The sequence below is a fragment of the Delphinus delphis genome, chromosome 21, assembly GCF_949987515.2.
Source record: "Delphinus delphis chromosome 21, mDelDel1.2, whole genome shotgun sequence".
Lineage (NCBI taxonomy): Eukaryota > Metazoa > Chordata > Mammalia > Artiodactyla > Delphinidae > Delphinus > Delphinus delphis.
The window spans coordinates 26,092,826-26,116,469 of record NC_082703.1 but is presented as its reverse complement, the minus strand read 5'-3'; the positions used below and the strand labels follow the sequence as shown (position 1 = coordinate 26,116,469).

Genomic DNA, 23,644 nt, shown 5'->3' with positions numbered 1-23,644 from the left:
TTTTGTATTTAAATGTGATCAACTGTGAAAGAACTTTTGTGTAAGATATGAGACTTGTGTCAAGGCTCTTTCCCCAGCACTGTGTGTTACTTTTGAAGCCCAGGAGAGGGATTTGTGCAACGTGCATTTGAGCAGCCAGCAGCTCTGCTCTTGATCTCGGAAGGTCTCAGAAAACTCCGTGTCTCCATTTCCTGAAGCACTTTGTCATTGTCAGAAAGGAGAGGAGGAATGTCGACTGAATTAAGCGGAACTTGGTAGAATTCATACCTACTTTCTTTAATTTGGAGTCTGGGATTGAGTGGAAGCACCCGTTGGATGACTTGAGGTTCCTCTTTTCTGTGTGTTTCCTAAACCTTTTCCAGCCACCAAAGCGCTGATGCACACGTGACAGAGTTCTGACGGCCAGTTCAGGTCTATCCTGTCAAATACAGTCAGTGACCCTCCAGAAGGAGATTTCCCTATTCAGTGCTATGATCTAACCCAAAAGAGCAACTTTTCAGAGAAAATGATAACCTGACCACGTGCATAAAGAGTTAATTCAATTGTCTTAACTCAAGAACATGAGAACTTAATATGCAGGTTAAGATCTGACTGTTAGATATCTCTGCTTCTGATATGGAGCGGATTGGTGTCGCTTTATATGTTTTTCCATATACGTGGTAAGCATTCTCTCTGTGGAGGTTATGTTATGAAAGGGTGTTTTAAGATAATAAATGTACACTAAGCAAACTTTTCTATGAACGAATAACGCAGTTGATACGTATACTTTTTTTTTTTAAAAAAAGGGACTTACCATATAAATGCACACTTCTTTATCTTTACTCACTTTGACCCTGAAATGTATTGTCCACTCCACAACTCATCCATAAAAGGCAATGTGGTATCCATCTCCCTTCCAGGGCTTGAATACTGCCGAGTTGCTGTCCGGCTGCTCAACATCCGGCTCTCGATAAATATACTTTTAAATGATGTTTAAAAACATGCAGGGGGGCTTCCCTGGTGGCGCAGTGGTTGAGAGTCCGCCTGCCGATGCAGGGCACGCGGGTTCGTGCCCCGGTCCGGGAAGATCCCACATGCCGCGGAGCGGCTGGGCCCGTGCGCCATAGCTGCTGAGCCTGCGCATCCGGAGCCTGTGCTCCGCAACGGGAGAGGCCACAACAGTGAGATGCCCGCGTACCGCAAAAAACAAAAAACAAAAAGCAAAACAAAACAAAAAACAAAACAAAACAAAAAAAAACATGCAGGGGCTTCCCTGGTGACTCAGTAGTTAAGAATCCACCTGCCAATTCAGAGGACACAGATTCAAGCCCTGGTCCGGGAAGATCCCACATGCTGCGGAGCAACTAAACCTGTGTGCCACAACTCCTGAAGCCCCCACGCCTAGAGCCCATGCTCCGCAACAAGAGAAGCCACAGCAGTGAGACTCCCACGCACCGCAACAAAGAGTAGCCCCCGCTCGCTGCAACCAGAGAAAGCCCACGCACAGCAACGAAGACCCAACACAGCCGAAAATAAACAAATAAATAAATTTATTTTAAAAAATAAAAATAAAAAACATGCAAGGAGGACTTGACACATTTAATAGGACGTGTCCCAAATGCACAAATTTTTAGAATAGAAAAAGAATACAACTCTGCATATTATTTTAATATGTATATATTCCATAAAGTCTCCAGTGTCAAAAATGACTTTATCCCATTGGAAATAAATTTGTGCACATTGCAATTCTTATGATACAATGGTTCTCCACCACCATTGCTGCCTCTTGCAAACAAAAACATCAGGTCCGTGGCTCTCACGCTAAGTGGAGCACATGTTCAGATCGCTCAAGTCCATCGCTCTGGATTCAGAGACAAAGAGTAGCGATGTCCCTTAGATGCCACTGGGCCTGTGGAAGGTTCTTTATGACTTGAAATAGTCCAGGGAACCCCTGGGGAAATTGAAAAATACAATACCCATCACCTCAGGAATAGTATCTTCTTTTTCTAACGTGATAGAGGGATAAGACTGATGCAACTAAAAATATTGTTTTCCTTTTTATGGCAATAAACTGGAATGATTCAGTCACCAAAATCCCATTTGAAGAAAAAAACGTTTAAGAGAAAATTGAGTGCAAGAAACATGTGGCATATAAAAGAAAACAATCATAAAAAGGAAATGAGTGTATGCCTCATCCGTAACTTTGTATGACCCTGAAGGTGAAAAAGCAATTTCTGACCCCAAAGAAATGTCTTTGGTTGGGGGCTTTCATATTAGTCTCCAAATAAGCTTTATTGCCTTTATCAGAAAACATCTTTACACAATTTGTAACTAGGGGAAAATAAAATGGCATTTATTTCAAGGACCCAACCAGTGTATTTCCCACTGCATTGTTTAAAATGGTTTTGTCTTCCCTAAAGTCGTCTTATTGATTTTGTATTTTTAATCCAATCTAGATTACCCTAAGAACTTTTTATTTTTATTTTATAACTTTTTAATGGCATGCTCTATTATTATTATTACAGATAATGCCAAATGGAAATTTGCTTTAGAAGTAGAAACTTCTTTCAAAACTGAATTAAACCTCATACCATTAAAGGACATATAACCCTTAGTACAAGCCTGTGTTTTATATACTGGTATTCTGTGGATCTTTATTTGGAAGGGTTTGAAGAAATTTGTTGAGAAAAACATGCTCTATGATAACAGACATTTAGAATACACTGGATTAAACTTTTTTTTTTTTTTTTAGTTTCTTTACTGTAGGGCTTCTCTCAGCCTTTAATCCCTGATGTACAGCGGGGATCTACAAGAGGGAGCTAGAGTATACAGTATTTGCCCATCTTGTTTGACCAAACACCTTTAATAACCTATAGAAAAGTGTTCTACAGAACACTTGTTTTTGCAAGGCTCATATGTCTGTTGAAATTCTTATTCATGTACAAAATCTGTGCATCTTTGTGTAAAGCTTTTTTATTGAGTAATGTGTGTGTTTGCTTTTAATGAATACTGAATAAAAAGTCGGAAAGAGAAGTAATAAAACATATCTTTGTTTTAAAAATTACAATGAGACTTATCTATGATCTCCTTGGCTTTTCGTCTAAAGGTTTATTTTTAAATTATTTTAATACTACATACTTATTTATCATATAAATATTTCTATGGGTGTTTACTAAGAATACCACTGTTTAATAGTAGACAATTAACTGTTTTAATACTATATATTTATTTTTTCATTATTTTAATGCTATATTAAATTAATTCTCACTTGGAAATGAATATGTAATCATCCATGTGCCCACTTGCTTGAGGAAAGAATTAAGTTTATTTTGGGGATGTGAAATTCAGTCCAATGGCCAAGATTGTAAATGTGCAATAAGATTTACTTATGTTTTTTTCTGGAATCTAGAGAAATCTCAGCAAAGGTAGAGCACAGGTAGAGCCTAGGTTCTTTAATTACTCAAATAGTAAACTCAAGATCGTTTGTAAAATACTAGTTCAGTGGAAGCAGCATTTTGTTGCATAGATGATGGCCATGATGGGCTATGATTCTGGTGATTGAATACTATAATTGCTGTTCTATATTATAAAAATGTGTGGCTATGGGTGTGACACTTCTGAGTTTCTAACCAGAAGCTTTGTGTCCTTGGGTCCATTCTGCATTCTACTGCTGTCCTGGTCTTCTTTTGGGAAAATGTGCTTGCTTTCCACCCTGCATTCTAATCTTTGCATCTGATGGGAGGAGAGTGGAAACTAAAAGAATCTTCCTCAATGACTCTGATATGGCATTTCCTGCTCTCTTCCCATTGAAAAAACTACATGGAAGCCAAAATGCTTCCTTTCTTTTTGATATCTACTGAAAATTCTGCTTCCAAGTAAAATTCCACTACTCAGAACACTAATTATAATAACAAGGATGACAGGTATGATAAGCCAGCCATCATGCTGTGGGATTAAGACAGAACTGAAATGTCTGCAGTGTCCAGTATTACAGTAAAGTATGTTATCTGAAAACACATCCACTGAAAATATGTCAAAGGTGTTGGATACAATTATTTTTAGCCTTTTAAAATGTATCACTGAAGCTGCAAGAACGTGAGGAATCCTGAGAGTCACCAAAATAATGTGAAATGCAGAAAGGTCATGAAGTTCAGAAGTTGGCTTTGCCCTGGGAGCATCTGTCAGTTGGTCCCTGGTGACACTGAGCTTCCATTTTGAGAGTCTGTGGGCTGAAAGAATAGGAAACAAGGTCTAAGATCTTCCCAATATTGGAAATGTAATTGGAGCCCCTCATATACTGCTAGAACTCCAAAGGGGGGATGTCCTACTCTCACTATAAGGGAGAATAGATAGATGGTAGAGATAGATAATAGATATAGATAGATAGATAATAGATATAGATAGATAGATAATAGGTAGGTGACAGATAGATAATAGATAGATAATAGATAATAGATGATAGATAGATAATAGATAATAGATAGATGATAGATAATAGATGATAGATACATGATAGATGATAGATAATAGATAGGAGAGAGACAAATATGGATATAGATATAGGTATAGAAACAGACACAGATATAGACAACTCATAACCACAAGCAGGTTTCAAACTAGCTTATAGATAAATTCATGCCATTTCTGTGGCCCAAAATGCCTCAACAGAGATTTTTTTTTTTAAAGAGGTAAAAGGCTTCTCGTGTTCCAGGCACATGGTAAAGTCAAATGAGAATCCCCTCTGGATAAACACACCTTCAAAACAATTATTGCAAGTGAAGTTCCAAAAACAGAAATGCAAATTCAAAACTCAGAGGCACTTTAGATTACATGAGATATTGGAATTATTATCAGATCAGACTGTAAGAGTTTAAAAAATAAAAGAGAATAAAAATATGAGTAGGGAACAATATGCTGTATAAATGGCCAAAGATATTTGAACAAAATGCTAACTAACAGAAAAGCACAATGAAAGAAAGTTTAAAACTCAACATGATAAAATAATAAATTTGATGCAGATGGAGAGAAGATTGTGATAGGAAGATAGTCTAAAAAATTACCCAGAAGATGGAACAAAGATAAAAAAATGATTTGAAAAGTTGAGACACAGAAGATAGAGACATTTGTCAAATTTTAATTCATAAGAGAGGAACAGAGATAATAGGAGAGAACTGATATTTGACAAGATAGTGGCTTAATCCTCAGATTCAAAACTTCAAATGATTCCAAGCAGGGTTAATAAAAGGAGGTTCATACATAGACATAATGTTGTAAAACATTTATTTCCTTAGAAATAAAGAAAATTTGTACACAGACATCATATTGTGAAATGTTAGGACATCAAAGACAAAAAGATGATCTTAGAGTAGTTTCAAACTGTGAGATTAATTAGAAAAACTGGAAGGCAGAAGAAGTGGGGTAATTTCTTAACAGTATTTAGGGGAAAATAAGGACAACAACAGCTATCCTAAACTATAAACTCGGTAAAAATATTCTTTAGGATTAAAGGAGAATTAAAAATATCTTTAAAGAACTAAAGGTGGTTTTGGACAAAACAGTTTAAGAGAGTTTAGTTCATCTTAGCTGGTTGTGCAGTGGGAAGGCACTGACCAAAGGGAATTTATCTTATTTTGTTTTCCTCAAGGTTTCTTGAGATTGGTATTCTTAAATTATTTAAATTGTGGCATGTATTTTCATTAAAATATTGTCAATGAGACGATCAAAGGGGAATGTGTGTGTGTGTGCATAGTATGATACAGAAATCCTTAATATATTCCATAATTGGTTGAATTTTCATGAAGATTTTGCTAGAATCTGTTCGAAGGAAGCATAATCAAGATGCATGCTATTGAATGTATTCTTGAGGGAAAAAAAAGCTTCTTTTCTTACATTCATATGTGGACAAGTGATTCATTAACCCGGATCAAGAGCACTTCAGCCCACAAGGGCTCTACGTCTATAAGAGTGCTGGGATCGTGTTTCCAGTCATTGATGTGATGTTGTCCTTTCTTTCTAGCATCCATCGCGTCCACCTGCAATGACCCAGGTATACCTCAAAATGGCACCCGCTATGGGGACAGCAGAGAGCCAGGAGATACCATCACTTTCCAGTGTGACCCTGGGTACCAGCTCCAAGGACAAGCTAAAATCACTTGTGTGCAGCTGAATAACCGATTCTTTTGGCAACCAGACCCTCCTACATGCATAGGTATTGTGCAACAGAAAATAGAAATTTTATATTTCGGAAGGAATGCATGTTATCATTAAAGTTGCTCTGTGTATGTATTATTCTTCAGGAGTATTTCTCAAGAGTTTCTTACATGCCCTCTGGTTCCCTGAGATTATATTGAAATTTTATTACAAACCTTTAAACTTTATTTTATTAGGTGAGGTAAAGGAAGTAGTTTACTTAATGTATGGTAATTGACATTTATCTAACATTTCCTATCCTTAAGAAATCTCATAAAAATATGGATCAATCAAATTACTGTAATTTAAAATTCTGTGTGGCTGAAAATTCATAACTCTACCATTGTCATTCTTATTTTTAATATAGAAACGTGCCCTTAAGCAAAACCTACTCAATAAAAAGGTGTGTTCTCTTTTTTAGAAGATTTTTCTGTAATAGCAGTACATTTCTAATAGAATCCTAAAAACTAGAAATTACACTGTTTATGTCAATATAAAGATAAAAGGAGAGACTTCTTTCTAAAATTTACTAGAATTTTATAATTTGACCTTATTAAAGAGAAAACAATTCACGTGCAGACTTTAGTTGGAATAACCAATATCCAAGATAGTCTATCACAAATACGGTTTTAGGGCAAGACATATTTATATATAAAATAGTAATTACATGTAGATTGTCCCTTCAGTCAATTAAATATTTTACCATAAATACCTCTGTATGGTATCCCATCTTAATTTTTAAAGGAAACTTAATTTTAATGAACTGTCACAGTATAGTTTGTACTTCCTTATAATCTGTTTGAAAAATATAAAATTAATCTGCAAAGACAGGAAGTGATAATGAAGTGATATGCACATAGTTAATGGGCCATTTTGCATCAGGTGACCTTGAGGGAATTTTGTGACTTAAAATGATTTTTATTGTCATAAGGGATTCTCAGTGGTCCTGTGGAGCTATAATACGCAACTCTTAACTTACTACAGAGTGTTTGCAGGATTCTGAAGACGGATGAGAATTGATAGCTCTTCTTATTAGCGTGCTCAGCCCTGTCAGAGAGCTACCCTGTTTATGCAATGTTCTGTGCTGCACGTACATTTTGTGACTTTTGTGAGCACAGTCGCATTTTACCTCAAGTTGAGTCATCAGGAGATGTGTCAGATTTCTACGTGTTCCTTTTTTAAAGTGGAGTAATTACCTATAAATGCAACCATCATTTTAAACCATTCTTCTATTTTTAAATCAGGAGAAGCACGTTTTTTTTTCCAGTTTGCATGAATTTAAGCTTATGGAGGAGTACATTAAAAAGCAATACAACTACCAGTCAATCTCTTGAAGGTAATTTCTTGGTTGACATTCATGTAAACCATTCATTGTAAAATTTGACCACCTTTCCAAATAACCTATAGTTTTTTTGGGTCATCTCTTAGTTACCTAATTTTAATCAGCGACTAGATAAACCAGTTCTCAGCAATGAAAATAGGTAACACTTTATCTGTCTTGAATATCAGCTCCAAAAATAAGCCAAGATCACTCCCAGGCCATTGAATATCAGTTCTGTGGGCAACAGAACCACCCACATACAGGTATCACGTAACACAAACGTGGAAAATAAGTGAACAATATCTTTTTATCATATTGTAAACATATTTTGCCCCAGCAATGAGATTATGCCTCTGTACGATACTCATCCCTTAGAGCATGGTCATGTATTAGCACTCATCTACATTCTGTTCTGCTGATATGGACATTTTTTATTTTTAATTGTTTTGCTTTTTTCTTATTAAACATAATATGGTTTTGCAGAAGTTTTATAAGCTACAGTTAAGAAAAAAGAGGAAAAAAACAGTCACCTTTCTACCTGAAGGCAACTACTATTAGCATAAACATGCATAAGTAAGCTTCATAATTATTTTATGTATATATAATCTATTTTTTAAATGTTTTAAAATGAAAGCACCCTGAATGATTATTTTGTAAATTACACTTTTACTTACTGGTACACGATGAGTATCTTTTGTGTTATTATGTATTTTTTACTAATTAAGTTTTATGCCTGCACAATCTTTCTCTGTTTGGATCAGTATTGGATCAGTATTGACCAATATTGATTCCACTAATCCCTCCTCAGTGTATGGTTAGGTGTTTCAGCCTTTTCCCTTTCATGAAAATTGCTGATATGAACACTTGTTGCAGAACACATCCATGATTGTTTATGAATGACATATTTCTACAAACAGGTATTTCTAGAGTTTTCAAAACTTTTTCAGAAAGGTTGCACCAATTTACGTCACCGTCAGCATGATTGTTTATTTTCCCCGACTCAGAAAAGGCACTTTATGTGATATTTCTTAATCTTATAATATGGGCAGGAAGTGAAGATTCCTTGGCGTTTTGATTGGCATTTTATATTAAAAATGAGGATGAACTGCTTTTAATTTCATATATTCTTATCGACCACTTGAATTTGCTCTTTCCTGTTGACTGGCTAATTTCTTTTTTCCGTTTTATTCTTAGTGTATTTTTTCCTCCTATTTGCTGTTCTTTTCCATTCTCTCCCTTTTATAAAATCTCTTAACCACTCACCTGTTAATATGTTACTCATATTCTCACCAGCTTGTCATTTGCTGCTAATCTGCCCTGTGGTTTGCTGCTAATCTGCCCTGTGATTTGCTGCTAATCTGCCCTGTGATTCGCTGCTAATCTGACTTGTGATTCGCTGCTAATCTGCCCTGTGATTCGCTGCTAATCTGCCCTGTGATTCGCTGCTAATCTGACTTGTGATTCGCTGCTAATCTGCCCTGTGGTTTGCTGCTAATCTGCCCTGTGATTCGCTGCTAATCTGCCCTGTGATTCGCTGCTAATCTGCCCTGTGATTCGCTGATAATCTGCCCTGTGATTCCCTGTGATTTGCTTGGATGCCTCACTTCTTTCACTTCACAAAGGACTCCAGCGATGGAGGCACCTCCTTCTGGAACTGAGTCTTAAAAGACCGATTTTCTGGACCAGAAGACACTCAGTACTTTCTGATTCTGAGTAAAGTGTCCTTGAACATCTCCGCAGTTTCAGTTTTCTCATATAGCCCACAATACCTTTTGTCCAAGTTCAAATTCTAAAGAGCTCTGCAAAGCAAAAATGCATTCCGAGTTTGCAAAAACTTATTTGGCGGCACCACCCTGCCCCGATCTACAGGGTAACTGTTTTGTGGCTATTTACCCCACTTAATGGTGTGAACATTGAAATGTTCTGGTGTGGAAATAGTAATGTGTCTAGTTAAACAGCACCGCTGCAAACCTTAGTGGATGAACATGCTACCGTGTATGTCAGGAGGGTCCACCCTAAGGGTTTCGAATAAGGAACTGTGGATTGATGTGAGTTTGTGGATTTTGTCTCTATGTCCATTCCCTCTGGAGAATTTCTAGAGTGTCTGAATTGCATTTTGTACTAAATGTAATCCTATCCAAAACAGTTTGCAAGCTTTCTAATGAAAACCTGATGAAGCTAAAATGAAGAATTCCCCACCAAAGAGAGAACAAACCCAGCAAGACGGTCCTCCTTAATTCCACTTTAAGCCTTTAAATAACCTCATTTGAAAATGCCACCTGGGACCATTATGAATAAGACAGGATCTGCCCTTTGTTTCTTTTCAATTAATATTTCAGTCTCATCCCTGAACTCTTCCTGCTGGTGGTACCCTTGTACCCGGTGTCCTGAATCTGTCATGTTTCTTCTTTTAAAACCTGAGCGGAGTAGCATAACCTGCGGCCCTCAGGTACCTCTGTCCCCACCTCAGCGCCGCCTCTGCTGCTTGTCCAGGCTTCTCATACTCCAGGCTGTCAGCACCTACGCGGTTCCGGGGGAGGCCACGTCCTGTGAGAGCCACTTAGCCGATTGTCTCCACATCGTTTATTAAAATAAAACTGCATACTATGGAAAATGTGGTTTTAATCATTTTGAAGAAAGTTATATCGTATTGCTCTTGAGAGTATATCTGTAAGAATTTATTATAAATATTTCCTGTGATATTACTCAGAGTTTGCCTTAGATGAGACGGAAGTTATAACAAAGAGTCTTGGGATTTGTTATATTTTTTCTTATGGAAAGTTAAGTTTTCAGGAATGTTAAGTGAGTATTTAAAGACACATCCATATCAGAAAATTATAAAGTGTGTAATCTTCATCTTATTTTCAAAAAAGTCCTTGTGTATGTGTGTGGAAAATATCAGCCATTAGCATATTTCCTTCTCCACTTATTTTTTTCCCTGAATATATACGTGATCAATGAAGTGAAATAAGGTATGCAGTTTAGAGGGAACAGTATAATTTAATCAGGGTGATTTTTTAAGAACGACTTGGAACCGATTCACAATATTTGCTATGAAGAACCTTAAACCTAGCATATTAATGTGAATTTTGCATTGTTTTAGTACCTTCCACAGCATGGAAGCTCTAACAGGAACATTATCTACTAAATAAAGCAGTCCTAAACATTTTCAGGTTCAAGAATGAAGACTGTCTTGCCTGTTAACAACAATAAACTATATAATCGTTGCCTTAACTAATACAAATGTAAACACATGTAATTAAAAATTAATGACTGCAGAAACAAACTAAATTTATTACTGTCATCTGAAGTGCTTCTTCCTGATAGTAACCTTCTAAATAGTGTGATGAAATAATATTTTTAGGGGTTTAAGTTCCTGCTCAGCCTCCTCTTGGTCATCTATCCGCAGATATCACCGAAACTTTACCTGTTAGTTTTGTTATTTTGAAATGTGGGGAAGATATCCGAGCCCTACGTATAGCAGAGGACTGTGAGAAATATACGAAATAGCACGTATTCCTTTATTCAACAAATATTTCCTGCATACTTATTATGATCAAAAACTGTGCTAGGCTTAGAGTTACAAGAGTGAACAGAAGACGGATGATCATTATGCCACTGGAAGCAAACTTTTTAGAATAAGTAAGCAATGACTTTGTAAACCATAAGAAATGACCAAAGAATTGACATAACCGTAAAATGATATTCATGGGGATTTTTTTTTTCCTGTGCAGTTTGTTTTCATATATTTATAGTGTGGAGGATTCAGGTAATCTGTTCAGTTTAACTGGGTAAAGTTTAAAATTAAAGGAAGTAAATTTCATTTGTCAGCATTGAAAATCCTCCTTAAAAATGGAGTGTAATATTATATAAAATTTGGTAACAATCACTTAAAAACATGTACAGACCTTCAGGGTCTTAAAATTTCCTCTGGGTAGTTGTTTAATAAGCCAGTACGCAGTGTCTTCAATGAACCCTGTGCCGTCTCCTTTCACACTGACCAGCACCCTTCTCTCCCCTGAACCTTCCTCTCCTGTGACAGCGGCCTGTGGTGGGAATCTGACTGGCCCGGCCGGTGTCATCCTGTCCCCCAACTACCCGCAGCCCTATCCTCCCGGGAAAGAGTGTGACTGGAGAATAAAGGTGAACCCAGACTTCGTCATCGCCTTGATATTCAAAAGGTACTGTCTCTTATGGAATACCTCTTTTAAGTAGGACTTACATATTTTTTTTTACATCTTTATTGGAGTATAATTACTTTACAATGGTGTGTTAGTTTCTGCTTTATAACAAAGTGAATCCATTATACATATACATATGTCCCCATATGTCTTCCCTCTTGCGTCTCCCTCCCTCCCACCCTCCCTATCCCACCCCTCTAGGTGGTCACAAAGCACTGAGCTGATCTCCCTGTGCTACGCGGCTGCTTTCCACTAGCTATCTATTTTACATTTGGTAGTGTATATATGTCCATGCCACTCTCTCACTTTGTCCCAGCTTACCCTTCCCCCTCCCCATATCCTCAAGTCCGTTCTCTAGTAGGTCTGTGTCTTTATTCCCGTCTTGCCCCTAGGTTCTTCATGACCTTTTTTTTTTTTAAGATACCATATATATTTGTTAACATATGGTATTTGTTTTTCTCTTTCAGACTTACTTCACTCTATATGACAGACTCTATGTCCATCCATCTCAGTACAAATAACTCAATTTCCTTTCTTTATATGGCTGAGTAATATTCCATTGTATATATGTGCCATGTCTTCTTTATCCATTCATCTATTGATGGACACTTAGGTTGCTTCCATGTCCTGGCTATTGTAAATAGAGCTGCAGTGAACATTTTGGTACTTGACTCTTTGAATTATGATTTTCTCAGGGTATATGCCCAGTAGTGGGATTGCTGAGTCGTATGGTAGTTCTATTTTTAATTTTTTTTTTTTTTTTGTGGTACGTAGGCCTCTCACTGTTGTGGCCTCTCCCGTTGTGGAGCATAGGCTCCAGACGCGCAAGCTCAGCGGCCATGACTCATGGGCCCAGCCGCTCCGCAGCATGTGGTATCTTCCCGGACCAGGACACGAACCTGTGTCCCTTGCATCGGCAGGCAGACTCTCAACCACTGCGCCACCAAGGAAGCCCTATTTTTAATTTTTTAAGGAATCTCCATACTGTTCTCCATAGTGGCAGTATCAATTTACATTCCCACCAACAGTGCAAGAGGGTTCCCTTTTCTTCACACCCTCTCCAGCATTTATTGTTTGTAGATTTTTGATGATGGCCATTCTGACTGGTGTGAGATGATATCTCACTGTAGTTTCGATTTGCATTTGTCTAATGATTAATGATGTTGAGCGTTCTTTCATGTGTTTGTTGGCAATCTGTATACCTTCTTTGGAGAAATGTCTATTTAGGTCTTCTGCCTATTTTTGGATTGGGTTGTTTGTTTCTTTGATATTGAGCTGCATGAGCTGCTTGTAAATTTTGGAGATCAATCCTTTGTCAGTTGCTTTGTTTGCAAATATTTTCTCCCATTCTGAGGGTTGTCTTTTTGTCATATGTTTTCATTTGCTGTACAAAAGCTTTTAAGTTTCATTAGGTCCCATTTGTTTATTTTTGTTTTTAAAAGGATCTTGCTGTGATTTATGTCATAGAGGGTTCTGCCTATGTTTTCCTCTAAGAGTTTGATAGTGTCTGGCCTTACATTTAGGTCTTTAATCCATTTTGAGTTTATTTTTGTGTATGGTGTTAGGAAGTGTTCTAATTTCATTCTTTTACCTGTAGCTGTCCAGTTTTCCCAGCACCACTTATTGAAGAGGCTGTCTTTTCTCCACTGTATATTCTTGCCTCCTTTATCAAAGATAAGGTGACCATATGTGCGTGGGTTTATCTTTGGGCTTTCTCTCCTGTTCCACTGATCTATATTTCTGTTTTTGTGCCCGTACCATACTGTCTTGATTACTGTAGCTTTGTAGTATAGTCTGAAGTCAGGGAGCCTGATTCCTCCAGCTCCGTTTTTCTTTCTCAAGATTGCTTTGGCTATTCGGGGTCTTCTGTGTTTCCATACAGATTGTGAAATTTTTTGTTCTAGTTCTGTGAAAAATGCCAGTGGTACTTTGATAGGGATTACATTGAATCTGTAGATTGCTTTGGGTAGTGTAGTCATTTTCACAGTGTTGATTCTTCCAATCCAAGAACATGCTATATCTCTCCATCTATTTGTATCATCTTTAATTTCTTTCATCAGTGTCATAATTTTCTGCATATAGGTCTTTTGTCTCCTTAGGTGGGTTTATTCCTAGATATTTTATTCTTTTTGTTGCAATGGTAAATGGGAGTGTTTTCTTAATTTCACTTTCAGATTTTTTGTCATTAGTGTATAAGAGTGCAAGAGATTTCTGTGCTTTAATTTTGTTTCCTGAAACTTTACCAAATTCATTGATTAGCTCTAGTAGTTTTCTGGTAGCATCTTTAGGATTCTCTATGTATAGTATCATGTCATCTGCAAACAGTGGCAGCTTTACTTCTTCTTTTCCAATTTGGATTCCTTTTATTTCTTTTTCTTCTCTGATTGCTGTGGCTAAAAATTCCAAAACTATGTTAAATAATAGTGGTGAGTGTGGGCAACCTTGTCTTGTTCCTGATCTTAGTGGAAATGGTTTCAGTTTTTCACCATTGAGGATGATGTTGGCTGTGGGTTTGTCATATATAGCCTTTATTATGTTGAGATGAGTTCCTTCTATGCCTACTTTCTGGAGGGTTTTTATCATAAATCGGTGTTGAATTTTGTCGAAAGCTTTCTTTGCATCTGTTGAGATGATCATATGGTTTTTCTTCAATTTGTTAATATGGTTTATCACATTGATTGATTTGCATATATTGAAGAATCCTTGCATTCCTGGGGTAAACCCCACTTGATCATGGTGTATGATCCTTTTAATGTGCTGTTGGATTCTGTTTGCTAGTATTTTGTTGAGGATTTTTGCATCTATGTTTATCAGTGATATTGGCCTGTAGTTTTCTTTCTTTGTGACATCCTTGTCTGGTTTTGGTATCAGGGTGTGGTGGCCTCGTAGAATGAGGAAGAGTTTGAGAAGGATAGGTGTTAGCTCTTCTCTAACTGTTTGATAGAATTCGCCTGTGAAGCTCCTGTGGACTTACTTATTTATTTATTTATTTTTGGCTGTGTTGGGTCTTTGTTGCTGCATGTGGGCTTTCTCTAGTTGTGGTGAGCGGGGGCTACTCTTCGTTGCAGTGCGCGGGCTTCTCATTGCTGTGGCTTCTCTTGTTGCAGAGCACAGGCTCTAGGCATGCGGGCTCAGTAGTTGTGGCTCTAGGTGCATGGGCTCAGTGTGCTCTAGGTGCATGGGCTCAGTAGTTGTGGTGCATGGGCTTAGTTGTTCCGTGACATGTGAGATCTTCCCGGACCAGGGCTCGAACCTGTGTCCCCTGCACTGGCAGGCAGATTCTTTACCACTGCACCACCAGGGAAGTCCCTAATGAGACTTTAAATGTCATACCTAAAGATTACTTCATTTATCCCTTCAGGGGTCTTCAGTTTTACATCTAGCAAAGCCTGAGGTCTTGTGTCTAACAGGTACTACATCAAGCTGCATGACAAAAATGGAAATAGATTATTTTGCTTTTCAGCATTCTACTTGCATTAGAATACACATGATGTGGCAAGAATTGCTTTTAAATACTATCTTGCACACAGTGTGTTCCACATGAGAGGGCTTAATTTACAGAATTTTCAAAGAAAAGCGATAATAAAGTGATATAGATATACTTAGTATAATTTCTCATTGATGTATTATATTTCTCTTAATGCATGAGTGCTAATTCATTTCCATAGTACATCCTGTCTGCCATTCCCAAAGGTAGTATTGTTATTATCATTAAGATAGTCAAGACTTGGTAGAACTCTGAAAACAAAAGTTCCCCAAATTTTATTACTGTAAAGTCTGATTTAATAAACATTAGTTCTTTAAAAAAACAATGCTAACTTCTTTCTGCTACACTAAATGGTAAAAGTTCAAATCATAATATAATATGATTATATTATAAATATAAATTCCATAGAACTCTCACATTATAAATATATGGTATAAATAAATATATGGTATAAATATATGGTATAAATAAACTCTCACATTATAAATATATGGTATAAATAATTGAATTTTTCTAAATCCCATGATCTTTTTCAAATTCACATTTTGATTTTTGAAGTGGTATTTTAAAAGAGAAGTGGTTCTATATACTGTCCTATTGGTCTCTTAGCTCCCCAAGGCAAAGTGGTCTGATTAGATTTATTTATCTGTCAATTGAACAAGTTTCTTTTCTTGAGATGTTTGCATCAATATTTCAGGCCTGGTTTTGCTTATCTTCCTTCACTTTCTCCTCCTGATGAGATATGAGTCAGTATAATTTTAAACCTCTGTGATTCTGAATTTTAAGTAGTTTAATAAGCCATCATTTCCTGAATTTACTCAAGTTGCTATAAATTTACCAAATGATGAATACCTTATTATGCCACTCAGCTATTATACAAAAGCTGTGAACATTTGCTGGTTATATTTTTGAATATCTTTATGGGTTTTGTTAATGCTAAATTCTAGTAGCGCCTTCCTTAAAACCAGGAGACACCTCTGCTACCAGGAGATTAAAAGTAAGTTAACAATTAAAGCCTTTTAGAGAACACAGAGCCTTTTTGTAGGAGTTTCCTACCTTCCCTTGGGTCACGGTGACTCATTATCAAGGTTCCCAAAGTGCAATTCATAATAGTATATAATATATAAGGCAGTTTTACACAAGAAGTTTTCTCACTTAATTTTGTGCACTTCCCTGGAAGAAGGTTGACCTAGAAAATCTTCAAGTTTTCTTCCGACTCTAAGAGTTTGGAATCATTAGCTGACCCGGTGTCACAGAAAATCACATACCTGTGACATGTTCTATGGAATGGACAACTTGTGTGTGCTCAGGTGGGAGTTTTCCTGGGACCTCAGCTCCTAGATCTACTTAGTAGAAAGAAGGAGGAAGCCAGAAGTACCAGATGGGAACAAGGATGCTCAAGGACCCAGTCAAAGAAGCTGGTGTTGATACAGCCTTCCCAGGATGCACTGTTTAAAGAGTGTGACTGCAGTCAGGTGTGGAGAGGGAAGGGGAGCCCGGCATTACTAACAGGGAAGGCAAAGAATGACATGACCTGGAGCACATATGAGCTTCAAGGCTCACCCTGGTACTTGAGGGGTCTTCAGGGAGGAGTGTTTTATCACAGGCTTCTATAGACTGTGGGGCTGATGCGACTCACACATTGGAACTCAAATTAAATTTGGTTTAAAAGCATGGCCAGACTTTGGCCTATTATTGGGGCTTGTAGATCTGTGCATCTGGTATAGGTAGAAATAAGACAGGGTTTAACCAAAGGGACTGTCATTAATTGTAAATATCACTTCAGACTTCTATGTGTGTGTGACGGCACATCCAAAAGGAGAGGGTAGTTAGAATATGTTTGTTTGTGCCTGACCGTACTTCCATGTTCAAAAATAATCTGTCGTAATAATTAGTTATGCCAATTATCAGGGGTACAGCATGACCGGAGTCTAATAACATCCTTGCAAACTATTCCAAAAAAATTGTTATTCCAACCAAATTCTGTTTGGTTGATGCAGTTCCTCTTGGCCTCTTTTCTCACTCTTTAGCCACTCAAGTCTTTTACTTTTTCTTCATTTCCGACTTCAGGGAACTTGTCAGATAAACAGACTCTGAAACCTCTGACAAATTCCTTGAATAAATGTGTTCAGGACCTCACATGGGAGCGAGGGCACCTTGACAGGAAATGGGATGGCGCGATGCAGGTCCAGATGTCATACTAACGTCGGGTCCTTGGTGGTCCCCCGTGCCACATCCTTCAGAATGCAGTGGGCAGCTTCTGGAAAGACCTTGGGTTCACATTTTATCCCTTGAATATCCAGATAAACTAAAGTCACTTAAACAACAGCACATGTTCGTGATTATAAAACCTCCTGGCTCTCTCCATCCCTGTATACAAATACGCTGTCAAGGGAAAGGAAAGAGAGTGGAAGCCGCGTGGATCGGTCCACGTTAAAGACCCCAAAGGCCCTGATTTAGAGATGAAGGGACATAGGAGGGCAAGTCAGAATGGATTACGTCAATACCTCTGTCTAGTGTGTTTGTTTATTCTGATCCCACTGAGATCTTGGACGTGTAAACGAAGTTCAGTCTGTCACTTGAGAGGAGGTATATTTTTAAAGTTCCCAGACTATCATCATCCTTCTCATCATAAATGGCAGAGACATTTAAAGCTGCATCCCACTTGAGAGCTTTGGGCGTTAATTGTTAGACTTTGGAAATTATTAGGGTATTTACATAAGGAGAGACAGAGACAGAAAGAGAAGTAGAGAGAGTGGGAAAGAGCAGGAGGGAGAGGGGAAGAGAAAATTGGAATATCCAGTCAAGGTGAAATGATGTGAAACAGTTGACTTCCATACTTTGTACCACTGTAGGGACTGCTATTATTGGCCAAATTATCTAAGCAAATGGAAGCAATTACAATTTTAAAAGTAAACTCAAACAAAAGTATTTTTTAACTTTAAGAATTGTCAGTAACATCAAGGATATATGTTATTAAAACTAAAAATATTCACATAAAAATCAAATACCAGTGGGAATGCATCCCTTCTGAACCCTATTCTTTCAAACTGCATTTCATTAGAAATATCATGGTTATAGGGAAGACATACTATATCTATATTATAAGGGTTCATTTTCTTTCAGATTATTTCAAAATCATACTGTATTGAAGATGTTGGTGATTGTATAAAATACTAATAGTATTTGTTATAATTGTTATTTATTGCCATTTTGATTATTATTATATTTAACTTTTGGATTGTCCTAATTTTTAAAAATTATTTTACAAAGGCAAATAAAATCACTGTGTGCTCTCAGAGACTTTATAGTCTGGAAGATAAGAGACACATATATTAGGTGCATAATCTAATTAATATTCTTTCCTTTTAGTTTCAACATGGAGCCCAGCTATGATTTCCTACATATCTATGAAGGAGAGGATTCCAACAGCCCTCTCATTGGAAGTTTCCAGGGCTCTCAAGCCCCAGAAAGAATTGAGAGTAGTGGAAATAGTCTCTTTCTGGCATTTCGAAGTGATGCTTCTGTGGGCTTGTCGGGGTTCGCCATTGAATTTAAAGGTACTGTGACCAGCTTAACTTGTGAGGAAGGTGACTTGTATTGAGATTTCTTTAATCATAAGCATTTATTTATAAACTCTTGCCTATCTGTTCAATGCATAAATTCTGACATCTCTCTCAATCATCTGGGGAACAGGGTCGATCTCGCCAGTGGAGAAGAAATTTCCAACACGCATTTCTACCTTAGCTGAAAGAAAAGAAAAGGGGGGAGGGAGATTTCTTTTTCCAAATTCATAGCCATTTAAAGATAAATTATGATTTGTGCAATAAATAATTAGAGTATTTAAGAATTATTTTAATATGTGTTTTACTATCTTAATTTGTTTCTTCAGGATGACTCAATTTAAGTACATAAATAGCTTAGTTTGGTTTTTGTTTTTTGGGGTTTTTTTGTTGTTGTTTTCGGGGTTTTTTTGGCTTGCAGGATCTTAGGTCCCCAACCAAGAAATGAATCCGAGCCCTCAACAGTGAAAGCGTGGAGTCCTAACCACTGGACTGCCAAGGAATTCCTGATAAATAGCTTAGTTTTATCTCAGTATTTTTCAAGATGTAAAATATCGATTGCCATTCCCTGTCCTGACCACCCGTGGTGGTTGGTTTGATGGGAAGCAAGCACTGATCCTGGTCAGCGCTTTCTTCTTTGGTCACCTCATGAGTGACTCCCACTTCTTTGGGATCCACCACCCCCTGTCGCTAGCATCCAGAGAAAACAAACAGACTCACAAAGATCACCCCAACCTAAGCATTTTGCTGTTGGGTTCATGAAAATAAATATATATATTTTTCAGGGCTTCCCTGGTGGTGCAGTGGTTGAGAGTCCACCTGCCGATGCAGGGGACGCGGGTTCGTGCCCCGGTCCGGGAAGATCCCACATGCCGCGGAGCGGCTGGGCCCGTGAGCCATGGCCTCTGAGCCTGTGCGTCGGGAGCCTGTGCTCTGCAACGGGAGAGGCCAGAACAGTGAGAGGCCCACGTACCGAAAAAAAAAAAAAAAAAAAAAAAAATATATATATATATATATATATATATATATATATATATTTTCAAATCTGTTTCTCATGTGAACAAGGAAAACACGGGGTATATTACAAAGAATCAGAGAAAAGGATTTATCAAAATATTAATTGACAGTAGTGAGTGCTTTATAAAAAAATGAAAATATATACATTTATTTAAACTTTTGAGTTAGTTATTAGTTACTAGAATTATAAAATAAAATATAGGTTATGTTTCATCTGTGTTAACCCTTTAATGGACTTGTATTTCTTGATACTGTTTTTAAGTAGGAAATTAACCTGCTTCCTCAAAAACACCGAAATCTAAAAATTTACTGATCTTTAGTACAATATACAATTTAAAAAAATTTAAACAATTCAGCAATTGAAGGAGTTGCTGTGCTTTTTGGATGGGATCCATTAATGTTCACGAATAATTAACAGCAGTACTTTTAAGTATTTGCCATATCATTAGACAGTTTCTGTATTAATAAGAACTCATTGAAGTGCATGTCACCATGACAACGCCCATTCTGTAATGAGTAAAAAAATCACACGTTTCATCTAAATATAAAACTGTAAGGAATGGGAGAGAATATTTGCAAATGATGAGACCAACATGGGGTTAATATCTAAAATATATAAACAGCTCATACAACTCAATACCAAGAAAGCAAACAATGCAATAAAAAATGGACAGAAGACCTGAAGAGACATTTTTCCAAAAAGAAAGACATACAGATGTCTAACAGGCACATGAGAAGATTTTCAGCACTGTTAATTGTTAGAGAAATGCAAATCCAAACAACAATGAGGTATAATGTCACTCTGGTCAGAATGGCCATCATGAAAAAGTCTACAAATAACAAATGTTGGTGAGGGTATAGAGAAAAGGGAACCCTCCTACACTGTTGCTGGGAATGTAAATTGGTGCAGCCACTATGGAGAACAGTATGGAGGGTCCTCAAAAAACTAAAACTAGAGTTGCCATATGAGCCAGCAATGGACTACTACTCAACCATAAAAAAGAATTAAATTCTGCCATTTGCAGAAACATGAACGGACCTAGAAAAATTATACTTAGTGAAATAAGTCAGACAGTGAAAGACAGATATTGTATAATATCACTTGTATGTGGAATCTAAAAATAATGCAAGTGAATGTATATGCAAAACAAAAACAGACTCACAGACAAACTTATAGAAAACAAACTTATAGTTACCGAAAGGGAGAAGGAAGGGGGAGAGGGACAAATTAGGGGTATGGGATTAACTGATACAAACTACTATGTATGAAATAGATAACAAGGATATTTTCTACAGCACAGGAAATTACAGCCATTATCTTGTAATAACTTATAATGGAGTATAATCTTTAAAAATACTAAATCACTATGCTGTACAACTGTGACTAATATAATATTGTAAATCAATTATACTTCAATGAAAAAAAAAAAGACTGTACATCTGTCATCACCTTGTATTCCCCAGGGCATCCTAGGGTAAGAGAATCTGCAGATGAGTGAGTAAATGCAGTTGAGCTTGTGTCCCTCATGATAGGGGTACAGGGATGCCTCTTTGGTCTGGTTCTTTGGGGACCAGCAGAGCCTTCTAAATGGGTGCTAGAGCTCTCACGCTTTAAAAGTTCTCCAGTGGAGCCTGTGAAAAAAAATCATCAGAAAACAAGGAAGGACACAGCAATGAAACAGCATCCAGCAAGTACAAGGCCCCATATGGTGAGGGAAGCAGGGAGCAGACCCAGCTCTTGGGCTTGACCAGAAGGAGCCACGGGGCAGTCCTGCCGAGTGACCCCAGGGGCCCGGCAGCTTTGGCACAGGCGTTCTGGGAGGCGTCCATAAGCGGAACCAACAGGAACCAGGGCAGAGCACACCATGTAATGAAGTCATCTCATTGGGAAATGTGACAACTTGTAAGCAAAAAGCGTGCCATGAGTTATCACCAAACATCCTGAACTGACAACTGAGTAAATTCAAGTAAAAGCTTCGATGCAGTGCATTTGGAGAAATGAAGAAAAACTGGCCATCAGAGATCTCAATTTGCAACACAGAGCAGAAAATCGTGGGAGTGGTATTTAACCAAACAGTACACTAAACCAACAGACACATAACAAAAAGTGATTAAAAAGGCTGACCAGGCAACAGGCATGTATTTTTTTCTCCATCATTTTTTTAAATATAATTTTAGTTATTTTATTTTTTATTTTTGGCTGTGTTGGGTCTTCGTTGCTGTGCACAGGCTTTCTCTAGTTGTGGCGAGCAGGGGCTACTCTTCATTGCAGTTCGTAGGCTTCTCACTGCGGTGGCTTCTCGTTGCAGAGCATGGGTTCTAGGCGCACGGGCTTCAATAGTTCTGGCTCGTGGGCTCAGTATTTGTGGCTCGCAGGCTCTAGAGCACAGGCTCAGTAGTTGTGGCGCATGGGCTTCAGTAGTTGTGGTTCGTGAGTTCTAGAGCACAGGCTCAGTAGTTGTGGCACATGGGCTTAGTTGCTCTGCAGCATGTGGGATCTTCCCGGACCAGGGCTCGAACCCATGTCCCCTGCATTGGCAGGCGGATTCTTAACCTCTGTGCCACCAGGGAAGCCCTTTCTCCATCATTTTATAGGAGAAAAGTATATGCCCTAGACCAGTGCTTGTATTTATTAGACGCTCGATACATTCTGTTGGATGACAGAGTAAACGACATCCGATGGAAGGACTGTTCTCATGCCCACAGTTTTATTTATTCGTCCCTTATTTGCTTAAAATAAACGATCTAAGGCAGCGTTAAAGAATTATCAGAATGTCCCCTACTCCTTGAAATATCCAAATTGGTTTTCAGTAAAGTGTTTAGAGAGTGTTGGTCCCAGCACAGTACACAACTATTGCTGTGAGTCTCTAACCAGAGCAAAAATAGAGGACCTGGAGGGGTTTCCACAATTGATATATATGATATAATATATTCATGATATATATGATAATTAATATATTATACATGGCATATGATACATATGATGTATGATAATATATATTATAGATGGTATATGATACATATGGTAATATATGATGGATGATATATGATATATATGGTAATATAGCATGTCCGATACACGTGATAGTGTAATGTTTATATATTTATGTTGCACTTTAACCAAAGTATGTAAATAAAATATTCTAATAGCTGGTTATAATAATTAGGCCAACAGTTGCCAGAGAGATCTCTGCTTGGCTGATGTTGACACATAGGTCATTAAAAATATAATGAGGGATATTGAATAAATACAGTTAAACAGGCCTCTTCTCCGTCCTGCAGGACGTCGCAAAGTTTGTGCTTTTCCCTCTTCCACTGTTTGTTATCCATTCCTAAGAGGATGTAGGATGTAGTTTTCAGAGCCCATTGCATTTTTACTCTTTACTGGCTCACCTGCCACAATCTCCCAGGAGCATCTTCTTCCTAACACTACTGTGTGGATTTACTCATTGGCCATAAGTAGACACTCAGGAAGGGAAAATGCTTAAAAAGGGACATAATCCACATTGATCACAACCCCCAAAAAGGTAAAATGCAGGCTTCCATTTATACTTTCCAGAGATTTTTTATGTGTTTGCTTAGCCCTGGGGCAAAGATTGTCAACCCAAATAGAAAGAACTGAAACATATTTATTTTATCCATTCAAGTTATCCTTGAGCCTATATTGATATTAATAACCCCATTCATGAATAGCACATTCATGACAAATAGCATTTTCTTAACTTTAGGCCAAAAACATGAAGAAAAACATTTCAGTATAACATCTATGTTGATCCCTTGAAGATCTGTAAAATTCAATTCAGAGCCTTTTGACGTTACAAGGGGCTTTGCTGATGGAGGGAAGGATGTTGACAAGCACAAACAGAAAGCAATTCAGATGATGGAATTGCACACAGCAGAAGGAGAT

The 23,644-nt window shown here is 37.6% G+C and overlaps 1 protein-coding gene across 1 annotated transcript in view; it reads left to right on the top strand.

Annotated features, from left to right (window-relative positions):
- Positions 1-23,644, top strand: part of CSMD1 (CUB and Sushi multiple domains 1) — a 1,741,289-nt gene that overhangs the window by 1,517,077 nt on the left and 200,568 nt on the right. Inside the window, exons 27-29 of the mRNA XM_060001344.1 lie at positions 5,996-6,187; positions 11,532-11,670; positions 18,530-18,717. Coding sequence (XP_059857327.1) covers positions 5,996-6,187; positions 11,532-11,670; positions 18,530-18,717 — 519 coding nt within the window. The remainder of the gene's footprint in view (positions 1-5,995; positions 6,188-11,531; positions 11,671-18,529; positions 18,718-23,644) is intronic.